The 25,996-nt window shown below is 45.8% G+C and overlaps 1 protein-coding gene across 2 annotated transcripts in view; it reads right to left on the bottom strand.

Moving 5' to 3' along the window:
* LOC144137899 (ornithine decarboxylase-like) overlaps positions 1 to 25,336 on the bottom strand; it is a 40,096-nt gene extending 14,760 nt beyond the window's left edge. Inside the window, exons 1-2 of one of the 2 annotated variants that reach the window (XM_077669916.1) lie at positions 24,969 to 25,336; positions 3,208 to 3,594 (exon numbers count right to left, since the gene is read on the bottom strand). In XM_077669916.1, the coding sequence (XP_077526042.1) occupies positions 3,208 to 3,456 (249 nt within the window). In that variant the 5' untranslated portion in view covers positions 3,457 to 3,594; positions 24,969 to 25,336. Of the gene's footprint in view, positions 1 to 3,207; positions 3,595 to 10,068; positions 10,229 to 24,968 lie in introns of those variants that run through there. The other variant, XM_077669917.1, reaches the window with a different exon arrangement.
* Between the last annotated feature and the right edge of the window lie 660 nt (positions 25,337 to 25,996).

Genomic DNA, 25,996 nt, shown 5'->3' with positions numbered 1-25,996 from the left:
TGCGCTCTCATTAGGAGATTAGTGAAGCGGACCTTTGGTCCCAAACGATAAAAGAAGCAAGTCTTTCCCTCCTGGCGTTATCTTGTTAGCTTTCAGCAAAAACGGCCTATCTCTCACGCAAGCATATAAACGACCCATACACTCGGAGAAGCCATCTCCGCGCGTTAAGTGCGAGATGTTTTGAGTATATGGTGCACTTATCTTACTGTTGCAGCGACGAAAAAGTATAAGCACAAAAACAAAGCTTCACTGAAGAAAAAGTTCATATTTGCGAATGCTTGGCATTGTTATAAAGAATTCTAGCTGTTCATCTACAGGAGATAAGTTTTATGTATGGTCTGCAAGTGTGCCCATACTAGATAATGAGCAGCGCCGCTCCTTTAGCATACTTTCTACCTAGCCCCCATTGTCCCAATGTCACCTCCTTTAGTGCTACTTCGAGAGTTTTGGGATCGTTTCAATTGTTGCCTTTGAGTCTAGGAGAAACAAATTTGAATTTTAGTCGTACAAATAGTGATGCCACGCTTTGAGGACTTCGGCCGGTACTGTTTTACGAATGACTGAGGCAAAAAGTAGGAACATTTCAGTTAAGTGGCGTTGGCTTTGGTCTTGAATGGACGCCTTTAAAAGTTTTCCAAATGGTATTTGAAAACAGCGTCCGCACCACAATGAACGCGCCCATTTGACTGTTTAATCTGTCTATCTATCTATCTATCTATATATATATATATATATATATATATATATATATATATATATATATATATATATGTATATATATATATATATATATATATATATATATGTATCGTGATATTAGTAATATTACCCGGGGAAAGAGGGGTGCAGGGGGCCGGGATGGATACTGTCTCGAACCCCTATCTCAGCTGATCGCTAAGTTTTCAGATGCTCAGTCCGGATGCACACGTCCGAAAATGTTTCACGCAAGCGCACATGTTATGGTGCGCTTCGCACCTTGTCATAAAACCTTAGCAGAAAGGTGTTATGATGGAAGTGACGGCAGGTGCGCTCGATATACTGAGTGCGGGTGTTACGCCATATAAACCGCGAGTAGGGTCACATTCCTTTGAAGCCTGTTCCATTATTAGCGTGAACACCGAATTGTGACTCGTGTCTCCCGGCCATTCTACGTGACGCTGACCTGAAGTTATTCAAGCTTGCATTACGTTAATTAAAAATGAAAATCCATTCAACTCTGTCAAGGTAACATTGAAGGTAACAAAATACACATAGGCCACATGGTGGGAGAATGTGCATATTTTCGGATCATTTGGTAATGGTAGTAATTAAGGCTTCGTTGTTACTTAGCGAAGCTTTTAAGGCCGACAGTTTTGACCCAGCAGGCAAACCTGGGGCTGTATATTTTTTCTCCAGTGGCAGCTCGTGCATGGAAAGCAGGCAGATATTTCGCAACAATTTCACTGACTAGCTAACGATTCAAGTAAATAAAATGTGTCGTGATGATGCAGTCGCATTAGCGCGCAATTTTCATGTAATTTTTTGGGGGAAAGTTTTGTTCAAACAAGAGTTAGAGCTTCTTGCGGCTGAGAATCCCCAGTAATGTTGGCTTTCGGGGAACGTGTTTGCGCAAACACAAAGCAAAATTTGCGGAACTGAAGCCAATGCCCGTCCAACACTCGGACCGCTTCATCTTCTAAGTGAAGCAGTCCTAATGAAATAAATACTTTCACGGCTCCTTCGAGGCCTATACCGCGCCCGAGCAGAAGGCACAATCTTCTTCCGTGACGAAATCTAAAAATACCCGTATGTGCCATAATTGTTTTTGTTCACCCGGCAAATCATGTTTTTAAAACATAATACGGAACCCCAAGTTCTCTACGCTCAAGAAGAATTGAGGAAACCAAGGCAGTTCAATAGCGGCTTCTTCGATGGCAGGGTGAGTGTTTGTGCTGAAGTACAGAAAAAATACATGGAACACTTGCCATATTCAGCTTCGCTGTATAAACCAGCCTCAGTGCCACACAGTGGAAGAAGTTTCCACGTTTACTTTTGCGCAAGCGCTGTTCTCGGCCGCCTAGCACAGCGAATCTGGCAGAGGCTCTGGGAGTCATACAACTGTTGTCACAAACCTTATTTATGCCATGTGACTCGGAAACCCTGGGCGCATTCATTCTCTTTAACGCACTGTCCCTGGAGTAGCTGCACGTTATCATAGTAAAGGTAAAACGCACCAAAAATTTAGGTCATATGAAACGAGTTTAGAGTTCCCTGGGCATCTTTTATACACACATTGTTTTTACCACTTCTGCAAGCCAGTTTGCTTACGTGATATCGTTTTAACCCTGTGACAATGTGCCTACACGTCCTCCCGATCTCACCGCTACGAGTGGTTGACTTGCACACGTAAAAAATAACGAGTTTCATTATCGGTTTCACCCTAACGTCAATGCAATTTAAAAAAATAATAAAACGTTAAACAGTAAATGCTCACAAGGGGCAAGATAAAATCCACCTGATAACGGCCTATTGGAAACAATTCTCGTAAAGAATTAATTTAATTTAGCTCAAAGGAGGTAAATTGAGAGGAGTTGCATTTATGGGGGTTGGACAGGGCCCGTAGCGACAATGATTACGAAACACCCTTTTGTATTTCAACAAAGTTTCTTTTATAACTGCAGAGTCACAAGATGCAGGGTAAGAATCACCTGTAGAAAACAAAAACAAACTATAGATGATACTATAAATTACCTGTTATTATCATATGCATTGTCAGCATAATTGCGATTCTACTAAGCAGCCCCAAGTACTCCAGCAGTTATTCAAACTTGTGGGTCAGACTAGTGGATCGTAGGCTCAATGGGTGCGTGCTGCCCATGTGCTCTGGGCTTTTAAGGAGGCTGCCCATGAGTATACCAAGATGCTGTGACTCTTCACTGAGAGATGTCAGTGGTGTTCTATGGGCTTATCTCAAAGACTGTTTTGCTGCTTACCAATTGGCTAAAACACCGGATGATTACAGTAGAAAAAACAAATCATCAACTAGCGAACAAACAAAAGAATCAAAAATGCACTCAGGGTGAACAACTCTTTCCGGATGCCATTCTAGAAAGGGCACGCCAGCGGACGCAAATTGCATTGCTCCACGAAGAACAGTGCTCAATGTGGAAGCCCCGCATCGGGGAACCACTCGCCAAACAGGAAGGTTTTGTGTAACCACCATCTCACCTTGTTGGTCTTTGCGACGACTTCATGGGCGAACTCCCGTGGCTTCAAGTTGCTGAAGAGGATGGCGTCGTGCCTCATGGCAGACCTGGATGTGTTGGTAGAGACGATGCGTAGCTGCTTGGCCTTCGGTGGCGGGCAGTACTGCTTGCCGCTGTCTGAACAGTGGTGGCCCGAATGGAATCCGTTGGCCTGGTGCCGGTGGTGTTGGTGAATGGCTCCGGATGACTCGAGCAGGATCTCTTTGCCCATGATGACTGGAGCGACGCCGGCCTCGGATTTATACCACAGGGGACAGGAGCTGCGGCGCGTTAAAACCTTGATGGCCAGAGGAGGCGGCAGGCGGCGGTACGCAGGGGAAGCCACGAACACGCTGGGAGAGGGCCTTATCTGGGAGACACAACGGAGGAAGCCGTTAAAGCGACGACGTCTAGATAGACGTTGGGTAGTAGGTCCAGTTCCGGTCGCACCATCCCCGCTTCTACTGTGGCGATAATTAGGTACTAGCAAGTCATCATCTGTCATTCGACTACCCTCTGGGGCATGAAATACCCCAAAGGCTATCATAATAGCCCAACACTGCTATAAACCTTCGCATAACCCCAATGCTTTTTATTTTACACTATTACTGGACATTGTGAATATTGTCACGGGACAGATGGACAATGCCGCATGGTGCCATAGCCCGGCGTCGAAGACGACAAGGAAAAGGCGGGCGCGCAGACTGAGCGGACTCGGCCATGCCCGCTTGTAAATAGTGCAAATAAATCGTTCGTTATCGTAATTGTTACAAAATGTAAGGTGGCGGCAGAGCAGGTGAGACGTAACATAAAAAAGGCGAACATTCTATTTACATTATTTACAACGTGGCGATGAAATAGTCAGCGCAGCGTACGCCAACACCTCCTCCGTCGTCGTCGTCGTCGTCGTCGTCTCTGGTCTTCTGTAATCTCGCTGTAAACTATTGCCCACCTATACTTTCCCGTGGAAATATAGATGCCTGAAGTTAATTTTTGTTCAAATAGCTCCTAAGGAAAACTCTACAAAAAAGATGTTCCACGAACGCTACACAGACGGCGCTTTAGAAGTACGTCTCTGTATACCCCATCTTTCTAAGCACTTCAAAAATATGCACGTGCACAGTAAGTGAGGCGGGATACAGGGGTGGTAAGGTGATCGGTTTAATTCTTCTAATGTTTCATCATTCATGTCTGCATGCTTTCAGAGCTTGTAAATACAAAAAAAAAACAGCAGAAGAAAAAGATATACAGGGAAGTGGCTCGTGCGTCTGCCTTGGTTACACCCACTTTCTCCAGCCACGAAAGCTGGCTAGAAGAGACACAGAAATTGTCTGCAAAGCCCTCAGTGGAATCCCGTCATCCCGCCTTGCAGTCCCATTCAGGCTTTTTGCTTTTTCTGTGTTGCTCGACGGCTTGTCGCGCTACCGCGACTTTTATGGCTCAAGCGGGCCTCCGCGCCGAGACAGCTTCGCTTTTATGTTTTTCTGGCACGCCCGTACTACAATTTACTACGTCGCAGCTGACCGTCGTAGAAACTCGAACCTTGGATCATCGTAAAGGCGTTCACGCGCTTGCCACGAGTTCGACTGCCGTGGATATCAGCAAGGCAGGAGGAGACGTCCATAGGGTCGGTTTTGTATCTTTATATTCTTCTTTCCTTGCCGTTTGTCTTCGCGTTGCGCTTGCGTTTAGCGCCGAGTGAACTGCACGTCGTGACGTCCTGATTTGTCTCAGTGAAAGATGCGTTACGACTCCGATTACACAAATTCCGCACACTTCGTAACACAGCTGCCCTCGCTCGCGAGTGCCTGCGTGTGATGTCGTAACATCCCAACTGATAACTCTATTGAGTATGGTTTGGTAAATTGAGGCAAAATTGATACACATGAAGTAAGAAATAGGGTGGGTCAGGCTGACGGTAAGGAAAAGGCTGGAAGCCCAGTGCACAGATAAACGTTAATCGTCGCCACCGTGTGTTGTCATCAGAATGGATAGCAGGGTTAGTGCGGTTTTAATTCCCGTCTATGGTAGCTGTTTAAAAAGTTCTTTCACATGAAGCCAAGAGGCAAGAACCCCGAGAGTTTGCTTCCAGTGCAGTGCGCTTCTTGGCCCACGTTCATCTCAGTGGCTTAAGATACGATTTTGAACATTTGGTCCACACTGCTGAACACTGACTGGGGATTGTGGTGGTAATCCTCTCTTTTCAAGGTGCTCGTTCACCAGCCCCTGGAAGCGCGTGCAAGCCCTCAGCACTTACTTACGGATGGCTGGAGATAAAAAGCATAATTCAAACACCACCGCCCCTTTACGTCATGTTGTCAGCAGAGCAGGTTCTACTAAAATATTGGCCGCGTATCGGCTTGATTCGCTGCCAATGTTGTCGAAAGGCGATATTCCTCTTCCGACTTCTAGATGGTAAAAAGCGCACTAGACGGGGACAGAAGAAGAGAGAGTGACGCGGGACGAGCGCTAGACATCAACTGAGGGTTTATTGACAAGAAAGTCAACATACATATAAATGCGGAAAAACGCTAAAAAAGACACGAAAGGCGCAGTTTTCCCAGAGAATGTGATTGAAGCTGTAGATAGGCTTTCTCTTTTGTGTGCAAACCCATAGGCCGTGTGCTCAAGCATTCATCATTTTCCTTGATAATATAGAACGCCTCGAAGATCTCTCTTTGCAGCTGTGTCCTGAAGCTGCGCAGGACGCGTGTTCCCTGAAAGTCAGGCGTGCAAGCTTACCGCCAGCATTGATCTGCAAATGTCCTCCCCCGGGCAATAAATTTGCGGCTGCGCGATGCTCTCTCAATCGTTCCTAATTGCAGTGCCCGGTCTGTCCGACATAGTATTTTCCACAACCCATGGAATGAACGATTGGGAGAGCATTCATTCATTGGCCGGGGGAGCACATTTAGCAGATCACTGCCGGCGATGCGCTTGCACGCCTGACTTTCCGGGAACACGCGTCCTGCGCGGCTTCAGGACACAGCTGCAAAGAGAGATCTTTGAGGTGTTCTGTATTATCAAAGAAAATCATTAATGCGTGAGCACACGGTCTCTGGGTTTGCACACAAAAGAGAAAGCCTATCTACAGCTTCAATCACATTCTCTGTGAAAGCTGTGCCTTTTGTATCTTTTTTAGCGTTTCTGCGCATTTATATGTATGTTGCCTTTCTTGTCCATAAAACCTCAGTTGATGTCTAGCGCTCGTCCCGTGTCACTCTCTCTTCTTCTGTCCCCGTCTAGTGCGCTTTTTAGCATGTCGAACTCCTGTCACCAACTAGCCCAAATTCCTGCGTTGAATATTCGTCTTGTGGCCCGGCGTTTGACACACCCGCATTGCTTCTTGTCCGACCCCTTGCTTTTTGCCCATGTCCGGTTGCTCCTGTCATGATGAATGTAATGGAGGTTCAATCAGTTCAGACCAACTTTCTCTCATTCGCACTGCTTGTGCGCCATTTGTTTGGCAGTTGTTTCGGCTCTGCCTAGAGCAGCTTGAACCTTCACATCTTGCTTTGGTGTTTTGATTTCTCGTCCCTATCTTCGACACTGTTTTCAACGAGTAGTTTTCTTCTTCTCTGCCACCGTTAAGTGCAATGCAACTTTATTCTTAATTTAAAGAACGCTAGTGCTTTTTTATATATACCAACATTTTGCTTCATATATTATTGGTGTTCCCTTTGCACGGTGTGATGTGGACATGCATGAGCGATGGAAGCGTTTTAAAAGCCTGAAATAGCCTTCCCCATGCATGTGCTAAGTGTTCAAATAAACCCTCGAAAGTGTTCCAAAAGTGTTCAAATGCTGCATATTTTTAAAATGGTGACGCTCGTTCTTTCGCGTACTATCGTGCAATTTCTATTCTGTCTTCCTCATGGAAACGTCTGGAGCATATAGTAGGAACTCTGATCCTAAATTTTCTTGGCGAACACCATATTCTATCTCCCTTGCAACATGGTTTTAGGAAGGTGTTTTAACAATTACTGAAATATTTTCAATCATTAATTTTTTCGCTTGGACACTCGATGCAGGTGGGCAGGTAAAAGTTTTTTAGACTTACCCAAAGTGTTTGATTCAGCCCCGCATCAAAAACTAATTCACAAACTGCATCTCATCAGACTCCCTTCCTTTCTTGTAGCATGGGTTTCGGATTATTTGTCGGATCGAATACAATATGTACACATTGATGGTTCTATTTCTAGTACTCCTCCTGTTACCTCCAGAGTCCCTCAAGGTAGCGTTCTCGGCCTCCCACTTTTTCTAACTCACTGTAATGATATTGCCTCCAATATAAAAAAACCCCGTCCAAATTCAACTTTTCGCCGATGACTGCTGTATTTTTAATAATGTTACCTCTACTAGTAACCAAGAAGCTTTAAATTCCCCACTCACTGACATCCTCTTCTGGGTTCTTGAATGGGGAATGGTATTAAACCTGGAAAAAACCATCTGCCATCGGGTCCTCAAAGACGTAATCTTCACTAATTTTCGCACTCTCCCCCAGGAAATCTCGTAAAGCAAATACAGGAAAATACATTCTAGGGCATAACCTAATCGAATAATCTAAGCTCCAACTCGCACTTTGCTAAGGTTTCTTCCTCTGCCTTTCCTTAATTATGTTTAGTTCGGCATGAGCTTCAGCATGCTCTACCTAGTGTAAAATTGCTTGCCTACATGCTTGCGCCGTTTGGGACCCTTACACAAAAAAAATATTCACTTGTTAGAAAAGATTCCAACAACTGTTCGGTTTGTTTATTTTCCATTTCGTCGCACAGATTCTGTTTACTAGCTGATGCACAACAACGGAATTTAAACGCTCGAGTCAAGGCGACAGCTTCTCCGGTTTAATTTGTTGTATTAATTAACCCCAATGTTCTCTTCTACCAACCTGTGTGAATTTTTTTTCTCCCCCACTCAATTATTTATTGGACCAATAAACCCAAACATTTCTTAACTCTGTTGGTTTATTAAAGTAAATGTTTAGTTGCGCCTGGCTACCCGTGTTTTACACTTCTTTTCGTTGTATCTGTTTTGGCTGTTTGTATTTTTGTATCATTGATATTTTACCCACCTTATGCCACTCATACTTGGGCTTCCATGGCCTCAAGTACGTTCTTAATAAAATAAAAATAAAATAAATAAACACATTCATTTTTTTCAGAGAGGTGGTTGAATAGAGTGACAAAGAGACCGACCAAGATTTTGCGCGTTGGACAGACAAAAACTTTGCGCGTATAGGTAGCACAACAAAAAAATATTTTTTTAACGGAGCTGTCGTAGTACTAGCACGAAACCGCCAAGCGAGTTCGTAAAAAAACCATTCGCACAGCGTGCTCCGGTGCAACACCAACGCCAGTGCTCGCAATCTCGTGAACACCACGAGTAAGGTGCTAGGCTTCGGCAAAAACCAGCGAACTTTGGATTGCCGTAAAGGGAGAGTCTGCAACTTGACGGGCAGTTTAATCTTCGCTTATCGCTGTCCGCCGTCCCATGCGACGACTTGGAGAATGGGACAGCGCTATTTGGTGGCTGCATCCGGCGGAAATCAGTTTGTTCGCTGTCGGTGCGGTTTCTGCTGCTAGCGCCAGCCGTATTCGCTGCCATCCCAAACCCCACACAACCGCTACGGGAAATTTATGCTTAGCATAGAGCTAGCATTCGCCTTAAATACGAACACTGCAAACCTGTTTAGCAGAAAACGTCAGACAACTCTTGTTTAATTCGTCATGAAAAGGACTACTCATCAGGCTACTGCTTGTAGCATATCCGTAACTCCAACTTGAAACTGCGCAAGAAGCAAGCTGTCGTGACACCTAAGCATTCCACAGCAATCACTTACGAGTCAACAATAGTGGTATACGCTACGCTGCTCCTTCGGTTAAAGCCACGCGAAGGGCTTGTGCTCGTACTCAGCGAAAAGTTTCGTCACATTTTTTTCTCGTGACCAATGAAAGTGCATGTCTGCAAAATTTTGGGCCCCCGATAACTGAACACAGTTTGAGGATACAATATCTCAGCTGAGGCGTATGCATGACAGTGATCTAAGAGAGGGTGGTGGCGTGATCATGAAATCGAAAGGTCATTATGCTTCCTTGACAGAAATATCCGCAAGAAATAATTAGACAACGCTTCACGAAATTGATAATAAACTTGATAATTTGTGTCAGTAAACGAATTCAATCAATCATTTCTTGCGCGAGCAGTTTATGTCGGTCAACCGCTTCGTTCCCATATCGTAGAGCATAACCATAGTGCATTTGATAACGCGTTACAAACAAGAATGTATGCTGCTACTGATGCACATACGCTAGAGACACCAAGCGAGATAAATATCGGCCTACTTAATAAAGACGATGAGGCGTTCTCACGCGCATACAACAAAACTGCATCACGTCGTCCACAATTTTTCGGTCTGAACGGCGTAACTCGCTCTGTGTTTCGCACTCCGAGTTCTGTTGAAACGAAGTTACCGTTACCTATTATTCCCATAACAATCTGTCGTTCACAATTATACTTCCCACAGGTGACACCGCATCATTATTGAGTAGATAAGAAAACTTGATTGATTTGATTGATTGATTGTGGGGTTTAACGCGCCGACGCAACGCAGGCGATGAGGCGCGCCGTAGTGGAGGGCTCCGGATTAATTTTGACCACCTGGGGATCTTTATCGTGCGCCGAAATCTCGTACACACGGGCGTTTTTGCTTTTCGCCTCCATCAGAAGATAAGAAAACTTGCGTTTCCAACTTGACGTACGCGGCACTATCAGAGCTTTTGATGGCGGTTTTATCTCTTGAGTATTTTGGTTTTCAAACAAATAGGGTAGTAGGGCACGAACTTACGTTGGTTGTAAAAGTGGAGTTGGCTCGAGTAAAAGACTTGGCGTGCAACGTCGCGTCTTCTGTAACCGCAGGGTTGGGCGCAAAATTGTCGATTACCGAAAGCAGAGGCGCCCGCTGAACGTTAAGCCGACTTGCTCATCCGGCACCAGGATGAGTGTTGCGCAGGGAGGGATCCGTTATAATTTCGAACGACGTCCCCAGGAGTTTGCTTATAAACGCGCGCATGGGAGGTGGCGTATCCCACTTCCGGGAAGTTGATGTCTGCTGAAAACGTGCTTTTGTTTTACTGCTGGAATCCCTCGCGTGAGCTCAAAACATAAAAAAAACGAACGAACAAATTGCATTCTGATATTCTGGGAACTGCGGCGGCGCAGAGAATGGGGAAAGAAGGAACAAACGCTATTTGTTGTGACGTGCTTTTCAAAGCACGCCGCCGTCGCTGCTAATTTCTTGCGTCATGTACGGTGCGAAACTCGAGCGTGGGCTGTAGCTAGACCATGAGTACAGGTGTTTTTACTGCTGGTCTAGCTGCAACTAGGCATAGAAACCCACCGCCACGGGTTGGGATCGAACGTAATGACTGGAAGCGTGCCGTTTAAGAGACAATAGTCGACGAAATTTGTCACGCAGTGAGCAGATACACTACGGGTGTTTTTGTCCAGGCAGTTTCTTTCCCGCCATCCCAGATAATAAAATGTTTTTTTGCACTTTCTTTCGGAACACTAAAATAAACACTAAAAATAGTTATGGTACGCATACAGCTTTTGAACAACCTACAATTTATTTCTTCAGATGCGCTCAAAGAGTATGATTAGGATTACACGACGTTGCAAAAGTCCGCGCAAACTTTTTGGCGTCAGGTTTTACGCACGATTTTACGTCGGCGTATTCTCGTCAACTATTGAATTGATCCGTATTCCATTCATTTCAGCCGCAAGGTACCACCCTTCGTTTCACTTTGCCCTTTGGGCAATAGAATGTAGAGTGAAGGTTAGAGGGGCCGACCAAAGAAAAGAATTTCCCTCGCCCAAAGGTTTGTTTTTGAACTTTGTTCCGATGCAAAAAAAAGCATAGAATTTTTTATTAAATTTCGAGCGTCTTTCCTGGCTGCTTACACCTATACACTAACACCCTCATTTTCTAACCATCGCTGGTCAAATCAACAGACAGAAGGTTTGGATTAGAGCACCGGAGCGCATGTCCGTAAATTCGGACCAGCAGCAGTCACTAACGAAAAAGAGGTATTGACGGTGAGCGCGACCACAGGCGGCGCTGCGAACAGCGTTTCCGTGACGTCGGCTTAGTTATTCCCGCATTTGTCGGCTGCTTCACTCGGACTAGCTCTCCCTGCTGTTTCGTGGCGCTCGGTCGACTGATGCTTCTCCGCACCATATTTTGCCCCCGGAAGAAACATTGCCGGCGTTGCCCCGCTTCTTGCAAAGCTGGTCCTATGCGGAGCGCGAAGAGTCAGAGCTAGTGGTCAGCTTCTGTATCGAGCCATCTTTCGAACAAAGGGAACATCCAGCTGCTAATGAGAGACACCTGCGAAATTGCAAGAAGAAAACAAATTCAAGGCCTTCGGGGCTGTCGGCTTTGCAACAAGGCATTAAAATTTGCGGTAGTCGTATGTGAAATGGTGGTAAAACAGTTTTTGCACCCTTGTCAAACGCTCGAAAGTATTGTATCGAACAACGTTACATCGACATGGCATGAAAGTCGGCCTACCTGCACTATAGGCGGCAGAAAATGTAGGTTAAGTTCCAAATAAACTACTGTATGCATAGGTGCGTGCTGGTTTTATACCAGGTTTTACAGCCAGCATGAAGGGTTATTGAGCAGAACGTTAGCAATAGAGCACAATACCAATAACGTCAGTTCAAGCTCGCAGGCTGTGGTCGTACACAGCTAGGGCATGGCGCCATAACTGTTTTATTTATGAAGTAATCATGGTTTTAACCTCGTGTGGTATTTCTAGGTGTAACTAAATCATAGAGACTTAGGAATGACACACCCAGTTTTCCTTACTGCTTTTCTGTTCTTATAAAGCGTCAGTACGGAGTGTAAAAAGTCAGTACGTAGAGGAGCTTGTGCTTGTCGGTTTCCATCATTTCTGCAGATAGGCCGCCATAACATGTTTACGCCACATATCACACATGCCCGCGCACATACACACACGCAAAATGTACGCCCACACACACAAGCGCGCCCGCACGCACACATGCAAACACCTGCCAGCATGCATACGCGGGCAGGCACGCACGCACACACAAAACACGCACACACACACAAGCCCACACGCATACGCATGCACGCATGCTATTCACGTGCACGGTAAAAATACAATACCGTTATGTTTGTTCCGACCTGGAGGGATATTATTAGTGCATTTCCCGCAGCCATATTATCGGAATAATCAGATATGATTCGTGGGAGAATATGACTGATAAGCCTCAACACCATAATCTTCACTTAACCGTTCGGGTTGAGATTCAGTTCGTTATGATAACGGTGGTTACTTTAGACATTTGGGGCACAAAAGCCCCCTTCAAGTACTCTGGACAACGCTGTTTGTGCCGTTTCGCAGTGGCGTAGCACGAACCCCCTCTTTGTATTTACATGGGAATCAACAACACAGCCTGTGTATACGTCACTTCTTGCACGCAGCCATAGCAGAAGACAATTTGTTAAGGGAATGTATGCATAGAACCTGAAGGAAAATGTCCACAAGAACCTTGTGAGCCTCCCAAATATCCGAAAGTCTCCTACTGAGACGTTTACAACGGTTAAGAAAAATGAATGCATTGGTCACAGAAAAAAACAATCTGATACAACTCAACAGCAACAAAATAAATAGAAGGTACCAGTTTCCTTTCCTGCTGTGCTATGCGCGTGAAGAGCACCGATACGTCGCGCCTAGAATTAGACTGTTGAGGAGGCAGAGAAGTGAAACTTCATTTGATGATATTATTAAAACAGGGTTATGCCTGTGACGGTGTTTTGTCGTCATAATAGCATCTTAAAATGCTTTAGTTAAGGCTGCGCATTTTGAATACTTATCCTGGTGCAGTGAGCACTAAACCTTGCGAATAACATTGAAAAGACAAATTACACACGGTCTTCCGACCGATGCTCTGAAGAAAAATGTTCTTTCTCTCCTCGTGTTTTGCAAGCTTGTGTGTGATACAGCTTGAAATTATTCGAAAGTGTCAGAAGCTGGAAAAATAATGCAATTACTGGAAATTCGCCTTTTAATGCACTAAGGCACCACGGGCGATTTCTAGCACAGGCGCTGCTGCCCCTAACAAGCGGAGTGTAGCAGACAACAGCGGCACGAGTCCCTAAGCGAACGTCAGGAACCAGGAACGCCACTGAACCATCTTACCGGGGAACTTCAGCGTGGTTTTGACACGACAGACGATTGGATGGTAGTTTGTACGTGATAAGACAGTGCATTCAAATTGCGAAAGCGCAGAATAGACCATTATGGATTGCGTTGTTGGACATTTAAGGGGCATATGAAAACATAACTAGAGAACAGCTGTGTAGAATGCTGAAGCTCCAGGGGTTAGATGACGAGTAAATACAGTTGCTTAAAGCAATCTATAAAAATAATACAGTGCACCTGACATGGGAACGGCAGAAATGCGCACAGCAGGTCAAAACAAATCGGGGACTGAAACAGGGATGCCCTTGGAGCCCAATACTGCTTTTGCTGTACATAGCAGCGTCGGAAAAGAAACTAGAAAAAAATGGCAATTAAGGTCCAACCTAACGCATATGTTGCAAGGCGAAGTGGTACAACAGCATATTCCAATAATGTTATACGCAGACGCCATTGTTCTTTTGGCTAATAACCAGACAGATGTGAAATGGCTCATAAATATTAGCGATGAGGAAGCCATTGACATTGGGTTAAATTTTAGCGCAGAGAAATCGGGAATAATGGTTTTCAATGACACCAGCACTGACGCAGCCTCAATCCAGCATGACGAATTACCCCGCGTGAAGTAATGTAAATATTTGGGAGTGCGGATAAACGAAGGGGCAACTACTTAAGAACTCACGTGGAGCAACTTAACGGTAAGGGAAAGCGAAACGCAGCTATAATCAAGCATAGGGCTCCGTGGGGGTGAAACAAAGATGAAGTAGTGAGAAGAATGTGAAATGGAGTGAAAGGAAAGCAGGAATGTGAAAGGAAAATTTCTACGATAATTCCACGGGCAGTGCTTTGCTTTTTGAGGCTGCAGCAGGTTGCTTGCAAATTAAGAGTTTTTGGGGAAGTATAGACAAAATGATGGGGTATGCGTGGTCTGCGGAAAAGAAACAGAAACCATGCGGCGTATAGTGTTAGAATGCGAGCGTATCCATCCAATTCTACATGGGGGAAATATTAGGCTTCGAGAAGCCCTAGGATTTACGGGCAGCACAGAGGCAGTTAACTTCAGCGCTGTAGAGGCGACGAAAATAAGATAATAGTGCTGGTGGACGAAAAGCTGGGGGGGGGGGATATTTCTTGGTATAGCTACCACCTGTAACAGAGAAAACACGTGTTTTGTGCGTAATAAGTTTTTTGTGCGTGCGTTAAAAGCAGCGCTAGTATTTATCAGAGAGTATGAAACATAGGTAGATTAGTTTTTTTTGTGTAACACGTCATCTCATCAACCCGATACGAAGGGGATACCGCTACCAATAATCAATAATCATCACCGGCGAAAGCTCTCCTACTTCTTCATCCCTCACATCAGATCCTTAACACAACGCAATGGACCATGGCAACTGCGCTGTAGCACACCTTAGTGAGACTCCAGCTGAACCCAATGTAGGTCCGGTATGTGGGGAAGATGCTTCACCGAGAGTTAACTACGTTTGAGATGCTGAGGCCTTTTACGCAGGTATGTTTTCCGTCTCTCAAATGCACCGTGTTCCGAACATACATTATTCATAACCGCTGGTAGCTATAGAGACAACAGAATTATAAAACCGAAGCTATGGAACACTAGCTACAGGCAGAACAGAAACACCGTGCAGAAGCGGCAAAGTGTTTGAGAATTGCGGGTTTTCCCCTGCAAATCACGTAAACAGACGTAAGTGCGAAATAAACAAACTACAAAGTTCAAGCGCCAAGTCAAAGCCTAATAAACAAACTCCAAGCGCCATACTCAATGCACGTCGACATGGGCGTGGCGCTTGGCAAAGTTAGGAGCTCGAAGCGTTGCGTTCATTCTAAAGTTCGTCCGTTCCATACCCTCGCGGCCCCCTGTCTAAGCGGCACGTCATCCTTTAAGCAAGCTAGCTGGAAACTGGAAAACATGGGAGGCGTTCCCGAGTCACCGATTTCTTACATCTGTGAAACAGGCCGAGAATGTGCTTTCGCACTAATTTTTTTTCTGCAACAAAAATATTGCACCGTAACCCATTCTGCGAAACGCAGCCGTTGCGCATGTTGTTTTATTGGTGACGAGAACAAGCGTGATATCCGTTGCACATGGGGCTGCTTTCCGTTTTGTGCTGGATTTGAATTATATTAGCGGATTGCCGTACCCCGGCACCGGTGCATCCAGGTGTAATGGGCACACATCAGCGTTCAATGACAGCAAGATTAAATGTGTGCCGAAGTTTTCCTGAGGAGCCTCGGTTTGTGCTACTCGCAAATATCGCCACACTGCCAGTCCTACAATCCTCCGTAATAGTAAAATGAAAACCTACGATCGACGCGTTCAGGCTTTCGTCGCCGCTGTCGAGGGCTTTCCTCGAGTGCACGATTTGTTCTTCTGAAATTAGCTTCTGATTTAAAGAAGTTATTCCCATTGGATAGGTCGCTAAATTCTTGGAGTAACATAGTAGTTTTACATGCTTGATGGAACTGTTTTAAGACACGACTGATATATCTTTGGAAACTTCGAATGAGGTACAAAGATTGCAAAACTAGGTTTACCGCATTCAACCCATGGCTCGGGAGGTATATTAGGACATTTACACGCTTTGAAAATTTTCCCCCAACCCCTCCGTACAACAGCGGACGGTGCGGGTATCTACCAAGAAACATACGACGCAGCTTAACTTGGTGAACAGAGCCCGCGCAGACAAGCCACAGCCAGGAGACCATGGGAATCTCCTGCACAGGGGGGTGCGCTAACAGCAGCACCTGTTGTTCTTAAACATTTCATTCATTCATTCATTCATTCATTCATTCATTCATTCATTCATTCATTCATTCATTCATTCATTCATTCATTTATTCATTCATTCATTTACTCATTCATTCGATTCGTGTACGGCTGCGTTAAACCCGTAATATTTCATATCGATCAGAAGCATCCACGCCACAGTTGACGTCGTGACACTGTTCGTGAAGATATTAGCTACTTGGGCGAGTGCTAACTGTCACGACGTTAAGGCACCTTACAAACTAACCTTAAATAATTTGGTAGCATAATTAATGAGAACCTCGTCCCTAATTACAGTTTCCAATCCGGAGCTAAAATGTTGTGCAATGGCCGCATTCAACGCGAATGGTAACTGTCATGTGTATGTGACGACACGAGGCATTACGAAAGACACACTAATTGCATGTAACGTTAGAGGTGGCAGACGTTCGAACGACGAGCGTACGCGTTTCGCCCGGTTACGACGCCGTAACACTACAAAGCGTCACCATCGTATAGCTTTGCCACGACAACGGATTGAAACACGGCGTGAAAGTGGCTTAAAGGCGTCGTCGTTCACGGCCACGCGCCCAGTACGTGATTCTTCTGCTTCCGCGTGTAGATGTACGCTTGTGAAGACCCTGGGGCGAAAGAGCTACCCATAGAAGGCTTGTGTGGACACTAGTGCTGTAATGTTATGACGGCGCGAAGGCGACAGCGGTCGTAAAGCGCACGACGCGCCTCAGACGATACGCATATGATATGCGGGCTTGCATACACTGCCATCGAAACAGTCGTTGCTGGCAAAATATACACAACAGTGCTCCAGCGCCACGGAAGTGTGCTACAACGCAGACAAGACGGCGTTCACACACGGTTTTCCGTTGTGGGCAAAGTAACTTGCCTCGTTCACTGCACACAAAGCCTGCAGCGTTACCGATGAGTTTAAACGCGAAGTTCTTATTCGTGTTCGGCTAGACTCTCAGTGTCTTACCCCCCCCCACTTTATTGATTCTGGTTCAGTAGTGTCCACAGCGAAACTGGTCGGTGTAACTCCGCTCGGCCCCAGGGATACCACTGCCGCTCTCTGCGGCTGTCGTTAAGCTTTGGCGTTAAAGAATGGTATACGTACGTTAATCCGTATTGCGAGCGGAAACAGCCCTGCCGCTGTTACGGTTGAACCTTGGCGCGTTGAACCTCTAAACATGATATTTCGCTGTGAATATCGCAACACAACGTCTTCGCCGACACACGACAGCCATGCGGGCTGTGCTGTCGAGTGATGGGCCGATTTAAAGTTTCAAAAAGTTTTTGAACAATTTTGGCAGTCATTCGCTCAGTGCTCCGGGCTACTACCGTATCAGTGTGACTTTTTTCTTCAGTCAGTAACACTTCAGCCTGAATTTACAGAAGTTGTTCAAATAGAGAAGGATATATACCGCGATATTTTTATTCAAATTAAACAGTCAGGCACGATATAAATTTTATCGCTTAATCCTGCCAGACCGGCACGATAAAAAAATTGTGATTTTACTAGTGCGGTGCATAATCCAGCCAATCGAAAAATAAAATCAATACATAGACCCAGAAACCATAGGATGCGACAAAACTAAAGGGAAGGTACAGTCTGTAAAATATAAAATAACTCAATGAGCGGTGGGAAATACAGAGAGAATAATACGATTTGAGAACACATACACTATAGTAAAAGCACCGAACGAGATATTGTTTCTGACCCCTAAAACCTATGCTATCATCTCCTCTGGGTATTATCTATGCCGGGAATTTTCGGGGGGACCAAATTAACTTCTGTGCTTTCATCTGCGGTCATCCACACAACGGAAGTGACAGGGCCCGGCATGGACACCACCACCAAGAGGTCCATTGATAAGTTCGACCTCTTGGCGGGGTCAAGCTACTGTAATAAAAGTAATTTCACGTGCTGTGCACAAAACGTTTTTTTCAACGCGATGAGGCCACTGAAGGTACGCTGAAGGACTATTCTAGAGTGTAGTTGATAGCAATGGCGAGTGCAAAACATGTGATTGTAGGAGCCATTGCCGCGAATGAAGCCGGATAATCCTGCCTCAGCATACCGTCAGTGGCCCTATTCAGAAGATAAAAAAAACGTTTTTAATGAAGCACACTATGATAATTTTTATCAATGACATTCCAGCACGTGCTGCAAATATCATGCATATGTCTGCGTTTTTCTGACGAAAAATTCAGTTGTTATTCAGCGGTATGTCCGACACTTCCTTTGTACCTGCAGCCACCCAAGTTCGAGCTCCATCTTATCCACGTGTTCTGCTTAGGTACGGGGATGTCAGAGGAAAGAGCGCATGTACAATACCAGGATGCGCATGTTGCAACCACTGCTCAAAAGTAAAATAAAGACAATGACAAAAGAAAAATATATAATTCCAGGAAACGTGCAAAGGCTACATCTCCAAATTCCAAGGTTTCAAAAAATGAAACAGTTGGCTTCACAGATGCGTGGGGTCGCTTTGGCACCGGTGGCAGCACCCCGACATTGACCCAGTATTCAAACGAACGGGAAATTTGGGTCACCAGAGCGCTTTGGCAAGTGGCTGTAGGAACTCATCTCTCTTGGGTGAATACCGTGGCAGCTGTCGCATAGTGTGCGCAAAGACAGGCGACTCGCCAATGCTGTTCAGGTTCCCTCGAAGCCACCCCCCCCCCTTCCTGTTAGTGCAAACGATCTTACAGCTGACGATGTACTTAGTTTACAAAGCCGGCGCGTTCGTGATAAGCCCAGCAGGATCTCATCAAGGCGATTCAACAGATGTACGTAAAATGTAAGGGCACTGGTGTGATTCATAGGGTGTGGTAAAGCGCGGGCGTTTAAGGACGCGACCCTAGAGTCCCATAAACTGTTTTTATGGAAGAAATGTCGAGTCATGTGTCCCCCAGAACGAGGATTCAGCCAGACTGTAAATATACAGTACAATCCGGCGTTGCACTCCCCCTTGAAACGCCTCCATAGCAGTGACGTTACAAACAAAAAAATCATACTAACGTTTTTGGCACGAGGTGCCGAATGTTTTAGTCTGCTTTTCTTGTTTGTGAGGTTTTCCTTTTGAAGAGGATTGTGACAAAAAGTTTCGAGAAAAGTGCCACAAAAGGCGTGCTTGTGTACTTACGAAATACATTTTTTGGAAAAGACTTTATGGTGGTAAAGAAAGAGCATAACGGTTCTTTGCTAAGATATAAAAATATTTGTTTAAATAAAAAAGAACAAACCTGACCCATTCACTGCACAGTCGCTGATACAATCTGGCAAACCAGTTTGGGCCTAAAATCACACCTTCGACTTTGCCCAGAGGACTAGGAGAAGCTTGAAAAATTGGTTCGCGGTATAATACACAAAAAAGGTTGCGCTCACGTACATTTTTTGATAATTGAGGTGTAATGACTTTTGTGTACGTGTCCGGACCAAGTTCATGCAGTTGAACCTAGTTATAACGAACGCTGATATAGCGAATTATTGGCTATAGCGAACTATACACGAATATTGGTTCGTCACGCTTTATTTCAATGCCACTTATTCTTTTATAAGGAATGAGCCGCGTGCGATGTCGCATATAACGGATAAATATTCGACAAGGAGGCTGAGAAGCTACTTGGAGAAAACCTCCGGTATCCGAAATTGCAGAAGTATAAAGGCCCTTTTGTTCGTGGACACTGTGGAAAAGTCCATTCTTTTGTCTGCTGTGAGCAGCCACCAGTTTAAGATCACATCCTTCATCAAATAAAGGTGCAAGCGAGCCCGTTTTGTCAAGTGATCCTTGTTTTTTTGTAATTCCATGTACCTACTCATGTTCCGGTTCATTCAGCTTGAAAATCAAGAGGGAGAAAGGTAAACATCACCTAGTTTACAGTGGGTTGGAAGCCTAAAAATTGCATTTTTGTATCAAGTGTATTTTTCAGTGAATATGTGTATTTTTGAATATGGGTAATACCCCCCATGTAATACCCCCCCCCCCCATGTAATACCCACGATTGAGGGCCTTGAGGGGCACTGTGAAATAAATAAATAAATAAATAAATAAATAAATATTTTTGCGTGCGCCAGGTTGTCGATTTTTATAGCCTATTTATAAATATACTGTTATAACGAATATCGAATATAAAGAAGAAATTTGCTTTCCCGATACTACTTCGTTAAAGAGAGGTTGCACTGTATTGTCGTTTCGCAAGCCTATGCAACAGCTTGATTATTGCGCGCGCTCTACTTGAAGGTTGCGGTCTGTGTGGGCCGAAACACCTCTATCGTGTTTCCAGACATCGGAACGCACGCGTCTACTTATTTCACCCGGCACGTATCGAAAACTTGCGGAGTGAATGAGAGGTCAAATGTTTGAGGAGCAGGTCATGCCTCCTAGCTTCCGCACTCTTTGCGGAAGCACCTGCCCACACTCGGCCTGTCATCTGTTTCAGGCGTTACTGGCAACAGGGGAAACTTATCTCAAATGCTCACTTACGACTTTACAGCGCACAGCCCTTCGGGGCTCGGCTTGTCGTCGTAGCTCCTTCGCTGAGCCGCTATCAAGCCACAGCAGCAACGCGGGGCCAGGGACCCAAACGCAGGTTTCGAAAATATACCCGCTTGACTCTCGATTCAGCCTCCCGCCAAGAGTTACCAGCATACCTGAACAAGCGGTTTATGTAGCCGAAACTCTAAACCGTTCCAAATAACCGTGTGAAACTCCTGAACCGCTGGTACGTCTCATACAAGTCACCCTTATGTAGCCAAAAAAAACTGCAGGTGCATTGCAAGCAAAATATCTGTAATTAACCGGCAGTCCCCATGTTCACTTAGTTAGGAATGCTTATCGGGTTACTTTTTACGGCAGTAAATTAAAAAACAGTTGCCGCCGAGAAAAAAATGACTCGTTCAAAATTGTGCAGAAAGGTTCGAGCACGTGCCGAATTAAAGCAAGCACAAAAAGATACAGAAAGTGTGTTCCAGGCAGAGCAAGAAACGAAAGATGAAGAAACGAGTGCGAGATATCTCAGGAGAAAGCACACAAGAGCTGTGAAGGCGGGAAAAGTAAATTGTTTTGAGCTAACTTCAAGTGAGGAGTGAGATGCGGAGGGGCAGAGCGTGAGGGGTGGTAGCAAAGAGCGCTTGAACAGCACCACAGCCTCTAAGGCGAATCACTGCTCGGCACTTCCGACAGCGTTCAAGTTGAGTGGAATTGTTTTAATTATTTGATTCTGATTCTTCTGTTAGCAATGTGAGAGCTCAATGCGATGTCGTAGCGCTCGAGCTACAGAGCTTAAAGCAGCAGGTTGTTCCCTTGATAACCCCATGAAGCACTCCGAGATCACATGACACAGTCACGTGGCTCGTAAAGTGGTCGCTTGTTTACGCTATACGCCCGATATATAAAATATTTGTAGAAAAACCTGCCTAATATGGTGCAATGCGGCTGCCAGCTTTAGTCATCCAGACGAACAATAGCAATTGTGATGCTCTAAACAAGTGAGCCCGCAATAAAACTTCGAGTCTCACTATAAGGGTTTACCTGAAATTCAGGACGACTCAGCGAGCAATAGAACGGAAAATGATAAGTGTAACATTAAGGGACAAGAAGACAGCGAAGTGGGTAAATAAAAAACGCGTGTTAAGGACCTTTTCGATGAAATTAAGCAGAACTGGGTGTGGGCAGGACCTGTAATTCGAAGGCAACATAACCATTGATCGTTACGAGCAACATAGTGGATCCCTAGAGAGGGCAGCTGTGCCACGAGGCGGCATAAAGTTAGTTGGGCGGATGATATCAAGAAGTGTGCGGGGACAAATTGTTGCAGTTAGAACACGGCTGAGATAATTGGAGGTCTCTGGGAAAGGCCTTTGCCCTGCAGTGTTCGTACACAGGCAGACGGTGGTGATGATGATGAAATCACATCATGGCTGCAATTTTTTTTTTGTAGCGTGATAGCGAACACCCTGTGACTAAAATCGTTGCAAGCGTTTAGGCTAACCAGTTTTGTCCACTATTCCATTCCCATTCGGTACTAGAGTTCCAACCACGGTCCTGATGAATCGTGCCTTTTTTGACGCAACGCGCTTTGACGCCGAAATGCCTGCAGATATATTGCCGGCGGGGTTTGATTTACGACTTCAATTTCCCGAATCGTTAGAGCACTAGGCTGTGAGAGGTGTACAGGTGCACATGTGATGTGTTTCACCTGAAAATCCACTCTGTTCTCGCCCAGAGTTCGATTCAAGGACACCTAAAGGTACTTAATCTGCAGCGACAGCTGGATGGCTTCCTGCGTGCGAAAGAGCTACATCCTCCCTTACTGAGGATGCGAGTCAGGACAGGATTGTTTTGTTAAAAACGGCAAAAGCACAGCTTGGCATGCAAATGCTTCAACACAGTTTTACCTTCACTGGCGCCAAATAGAGATGCAGCATCTAGCGTCAAGGATGACTTCAACTGATGAACTCTGTCTCATATACACGTGTTCTTCCAAGCGAACATTCCCTCGGTCCAATTAGTAAAATCCCTAAGCTGTCCGCCAACTCATGCCAGACTGTTTCCGTAGCTAGGATAACGCCAATCCCCCGCCGATTTGTGGTTCGCTTTCTACGCGCGGATGAGGGGTTTATATGTATCAAATTAGAGATGAAAGATTGCTGTCCGAAGCCTAAGACGATGTATCGTCTTGTACTTCAATTGCCATTCCCACAAAAGTCGAACACCTTGGCCTGCGTGTCAGCGCTTTGCGAACACTCTAGCTACCTTACTTCCCCGAATGCTATCTCTCACTCAGTGCCGATTGTGCGGTACGACCGTTTCGAGAGCCTAGGCTTCGGCGTCCGCATGGGTTCATCCGATAATGGCGCTCGGGGCAGATCCCGAGCCGACAAGCCAGCAGAGATTACCGGTGCCGAACAAAGGCCATCAGCGATATGGGACACCCATTTTGTTCCTTGGTATAACTTGTGAAAAGGAACAGGAACGACAAACTGCAGGTCGCAAAGTTGGCGCCTAACTAGAAAAGTTTATTCTAGGTCCGTTTCCAGAGGTGACCCAACCGAGCAACCTTTTGAAGCACTTGTTTGCTGCAGCAGGTACTTTCCAGGTTGTCGATTGCTCACTTTACTAGTGACACGACTGCCGCGGAAAAAACCTAACGCGCTGTTCAAAGGTTTGGTGAGAAAAAATGCGAAAATGTTCTCAGAAATACCAAAAAAAAATTCCCCCGCATTTCCCCGAGGGGGAGAATGTGAAAGTGCGAATGCACGGTTGTCGGCCCGCTTGCGGCGCTTGCGCTCGGCCCCCGCAGCCCAACGCCTCGCCGCCTTCTCTTCCATCTCTTCCATCGGGTTTGTAGTATCACGTGTACACCACGCAGTTATCAAGCCGCTATAACGCCGCTGAGTCGCCAACGCACGCCGCTGACGACGTAGTTTGAATGCGTTACAGATATAAGGCGCGTCTAACACTGATATCACCGTCGCGTCCGTGGCTTGGTCGGTAGCGCGTCGCGCTGCGGCCCGCAAAGTCCTCGGATCGAAACCTGGCGCCGGATGCTGTTTTTTCTTTAAAGAGCACTGCGGACGCCGCCGCCGCCGCCGCCGACGCCGGCGGTGGATGGTTTGGGGTCGCTTATAAAGAGCATTCGCTCTTAAAAACCTTGAGCCATTCCACTCTGTGTAGGTTAATGGCGGGCGGGCTTTGTATCGTACGACATAGAGGTGAGAATAATTTAGGTGTTAATGTATGAGCAAACTCCATTTCTCTTTAATGTTGGCGGCGGTCAAAAGCAAGGAAGATAGCTTTACACACTGAAACTTATCACCACTGCCAATCTTAATAATTGTGGCTATTGGTAACCTACTCAAAGTGCATATCCAAGTGATCCTTGTTTTAATCTTGAAAGGAAAAGGTGTTTAATAATAACCCTGTACTCATAATATACATGCAAGACATCAGACGTGTAAGCTTGCGGTCCAAGGAGTGTTTTGAAGCCCCTGGCACCATGGTGGTGTCTTCGTGGTAATAGAACACACCGGGACTCATGTTTTCCAATGCCTCGCACTAGGAATAGACCGCCTTACGCTCCAAACACTCCAGGAGCGTCGGGGGACAATGTAAATGCATGGAACCTTAGCCATGGTAGATTCACCTAAAACTCAGCTGTGGGGTGTGAGATGGAACGGGCAGAACCAAAGAAAAAACTGCAAAGCAGGTAATATTTCATCTAAGTGGACACCAGTGCAGGATTGGCACGAAAAGCCTGACAGGATTTCTCAATAAGATTTTTTCACGTGAGTTCCTTGCTCGAAAGTTTTCGCAAAGCCAGCATTCTGTAGAAAGTGTCTGCAAATAAATTTCCAACTGAAAGTTATGTGTTTATGGCTTTTGGGAAGCACATGCAGCAATTGAAGAACATCCACCAAATATCTTGTAGTTTGTGGTACATTTTAACTGAAGTTTCCCAGGGTTTTTTTCTTCCCTTTTTTTCAGCAAAAAAAAGTAGCCTTCCTAGCCGAATTTGTAATAGGTTTAGCATGAATACCAATAGGCTTCACAACGTAATTACTTGGCCCTGTCACGTCGCGCGCATCTGTAACAACGGGAACTTATCAGACACCGCCAATTATTTCTGAATGGCCCTTTGTGACAACACAGTAATGGCCAGATAAAACCGCCAACCGCGTTAACTCGCACATTTCTCGCGTATTCTCCCGTAAACTAAGCTTGTGGAACTCACCAGAGGTCGTCTCCACGAGCACTTTGTCCCGGAGGATCTTTGTCTCAGAAAGATGTTCCTTTTCCGTGTATCGAGCAGTTGGGTAGTTTTCTGTTAACCAGAGCCGTTGACCTGAGTGCGAGCAGGCTAGCAGCCCCGGTTCAATGTCAGCGCCTGGGAAGCAATGCGCAGGCTACGCCGGGGGCCCAACTTTGACCAGAGGCTTCCCACTGTCGCTTGGGGACCGAGTGGATCATTCACGTGCGGGGCCAAGAAACTGGAAAAAGGATCGCTTTCTGCGAAAGCGCTAGCAGCCAGGAATTCACTCCTGCCCACGAATCTCTCGGCTCCTTGCGGGACCGGAACGCTGTGACTGCGTGCAGACTGCGCTTCTGGGTTCGGTTCGCGCCTTTTATGTGGCACAACGGTGTGAGCACGTGTAGCCACTCTCTTTCTTTTCTTTGGAGCTGAATCACCGGTTGGGAGAGAGAAACAAAACGCGTGTGCTGTGGTTCTTCCGTTGGTCTGTCACTATCGTCCGCAACACCGGTAGGAGCCGGTGCTTCCCGTTGGCGAGAGCGAGGGGCTTGAGGGTCGAGTTTCTTTCGACGGATATCGACTCTTGCCGGACGGTGGCATGCTGGCTTCGGTGCTGCCGGCTATACGCCGATAAAACTTATCGGTTACTCTCCCACTTAAGGTGCTACCTACGTGAGCTGCGTGTAGGAAAACCGATGTGTTTCGACCAGCACCTCGTTGTTTCACTCCCGTGACTTCCGCGGATTGGCACATGACCAAACTTTTAGCGGCTTTCACTACGTCGCGCGTGGATGACGTCACTGGACTTTACTCCGCGTTGAAGTCGTGTCCATTGTCAGGGCCCTCGCTGATTACACTCGAGTGATGCAAGATCGTGGAGCTTAGTCGAGTGACGAATGCTTCTTGTGATAGGCTCAATGACGTCATGACCATAATACGTAGCAAAGCCTCCAACAGTTCCTGGTTAGTTCGTATTTAAGTGTCATTTAGTAGATTAGATAGTAGATTTT

Source organism: Haemaphysalis longicornis, unplaced genomic scaffold, assembly GCF_048455015.1.
Source record: "Haemaphysalis longicornis isolate Haplotype H1 unplaced genomic scaffold, Haemaphysalis longicornis Haplotype H1 scaffold_5, whole genome shotgun sequence".
NCBI lineage: Eukaryota > Metazoa > Arthropoda > Arachnida > Ixodida > Ixodidae > Haemaphysalis > Haemaphysalis longicornis.
The sequence above is the reverse complement of the archived record's forward strand: the minus strand, read 5'-3'. Positions and strand labels throughout refer to the sequence as shown.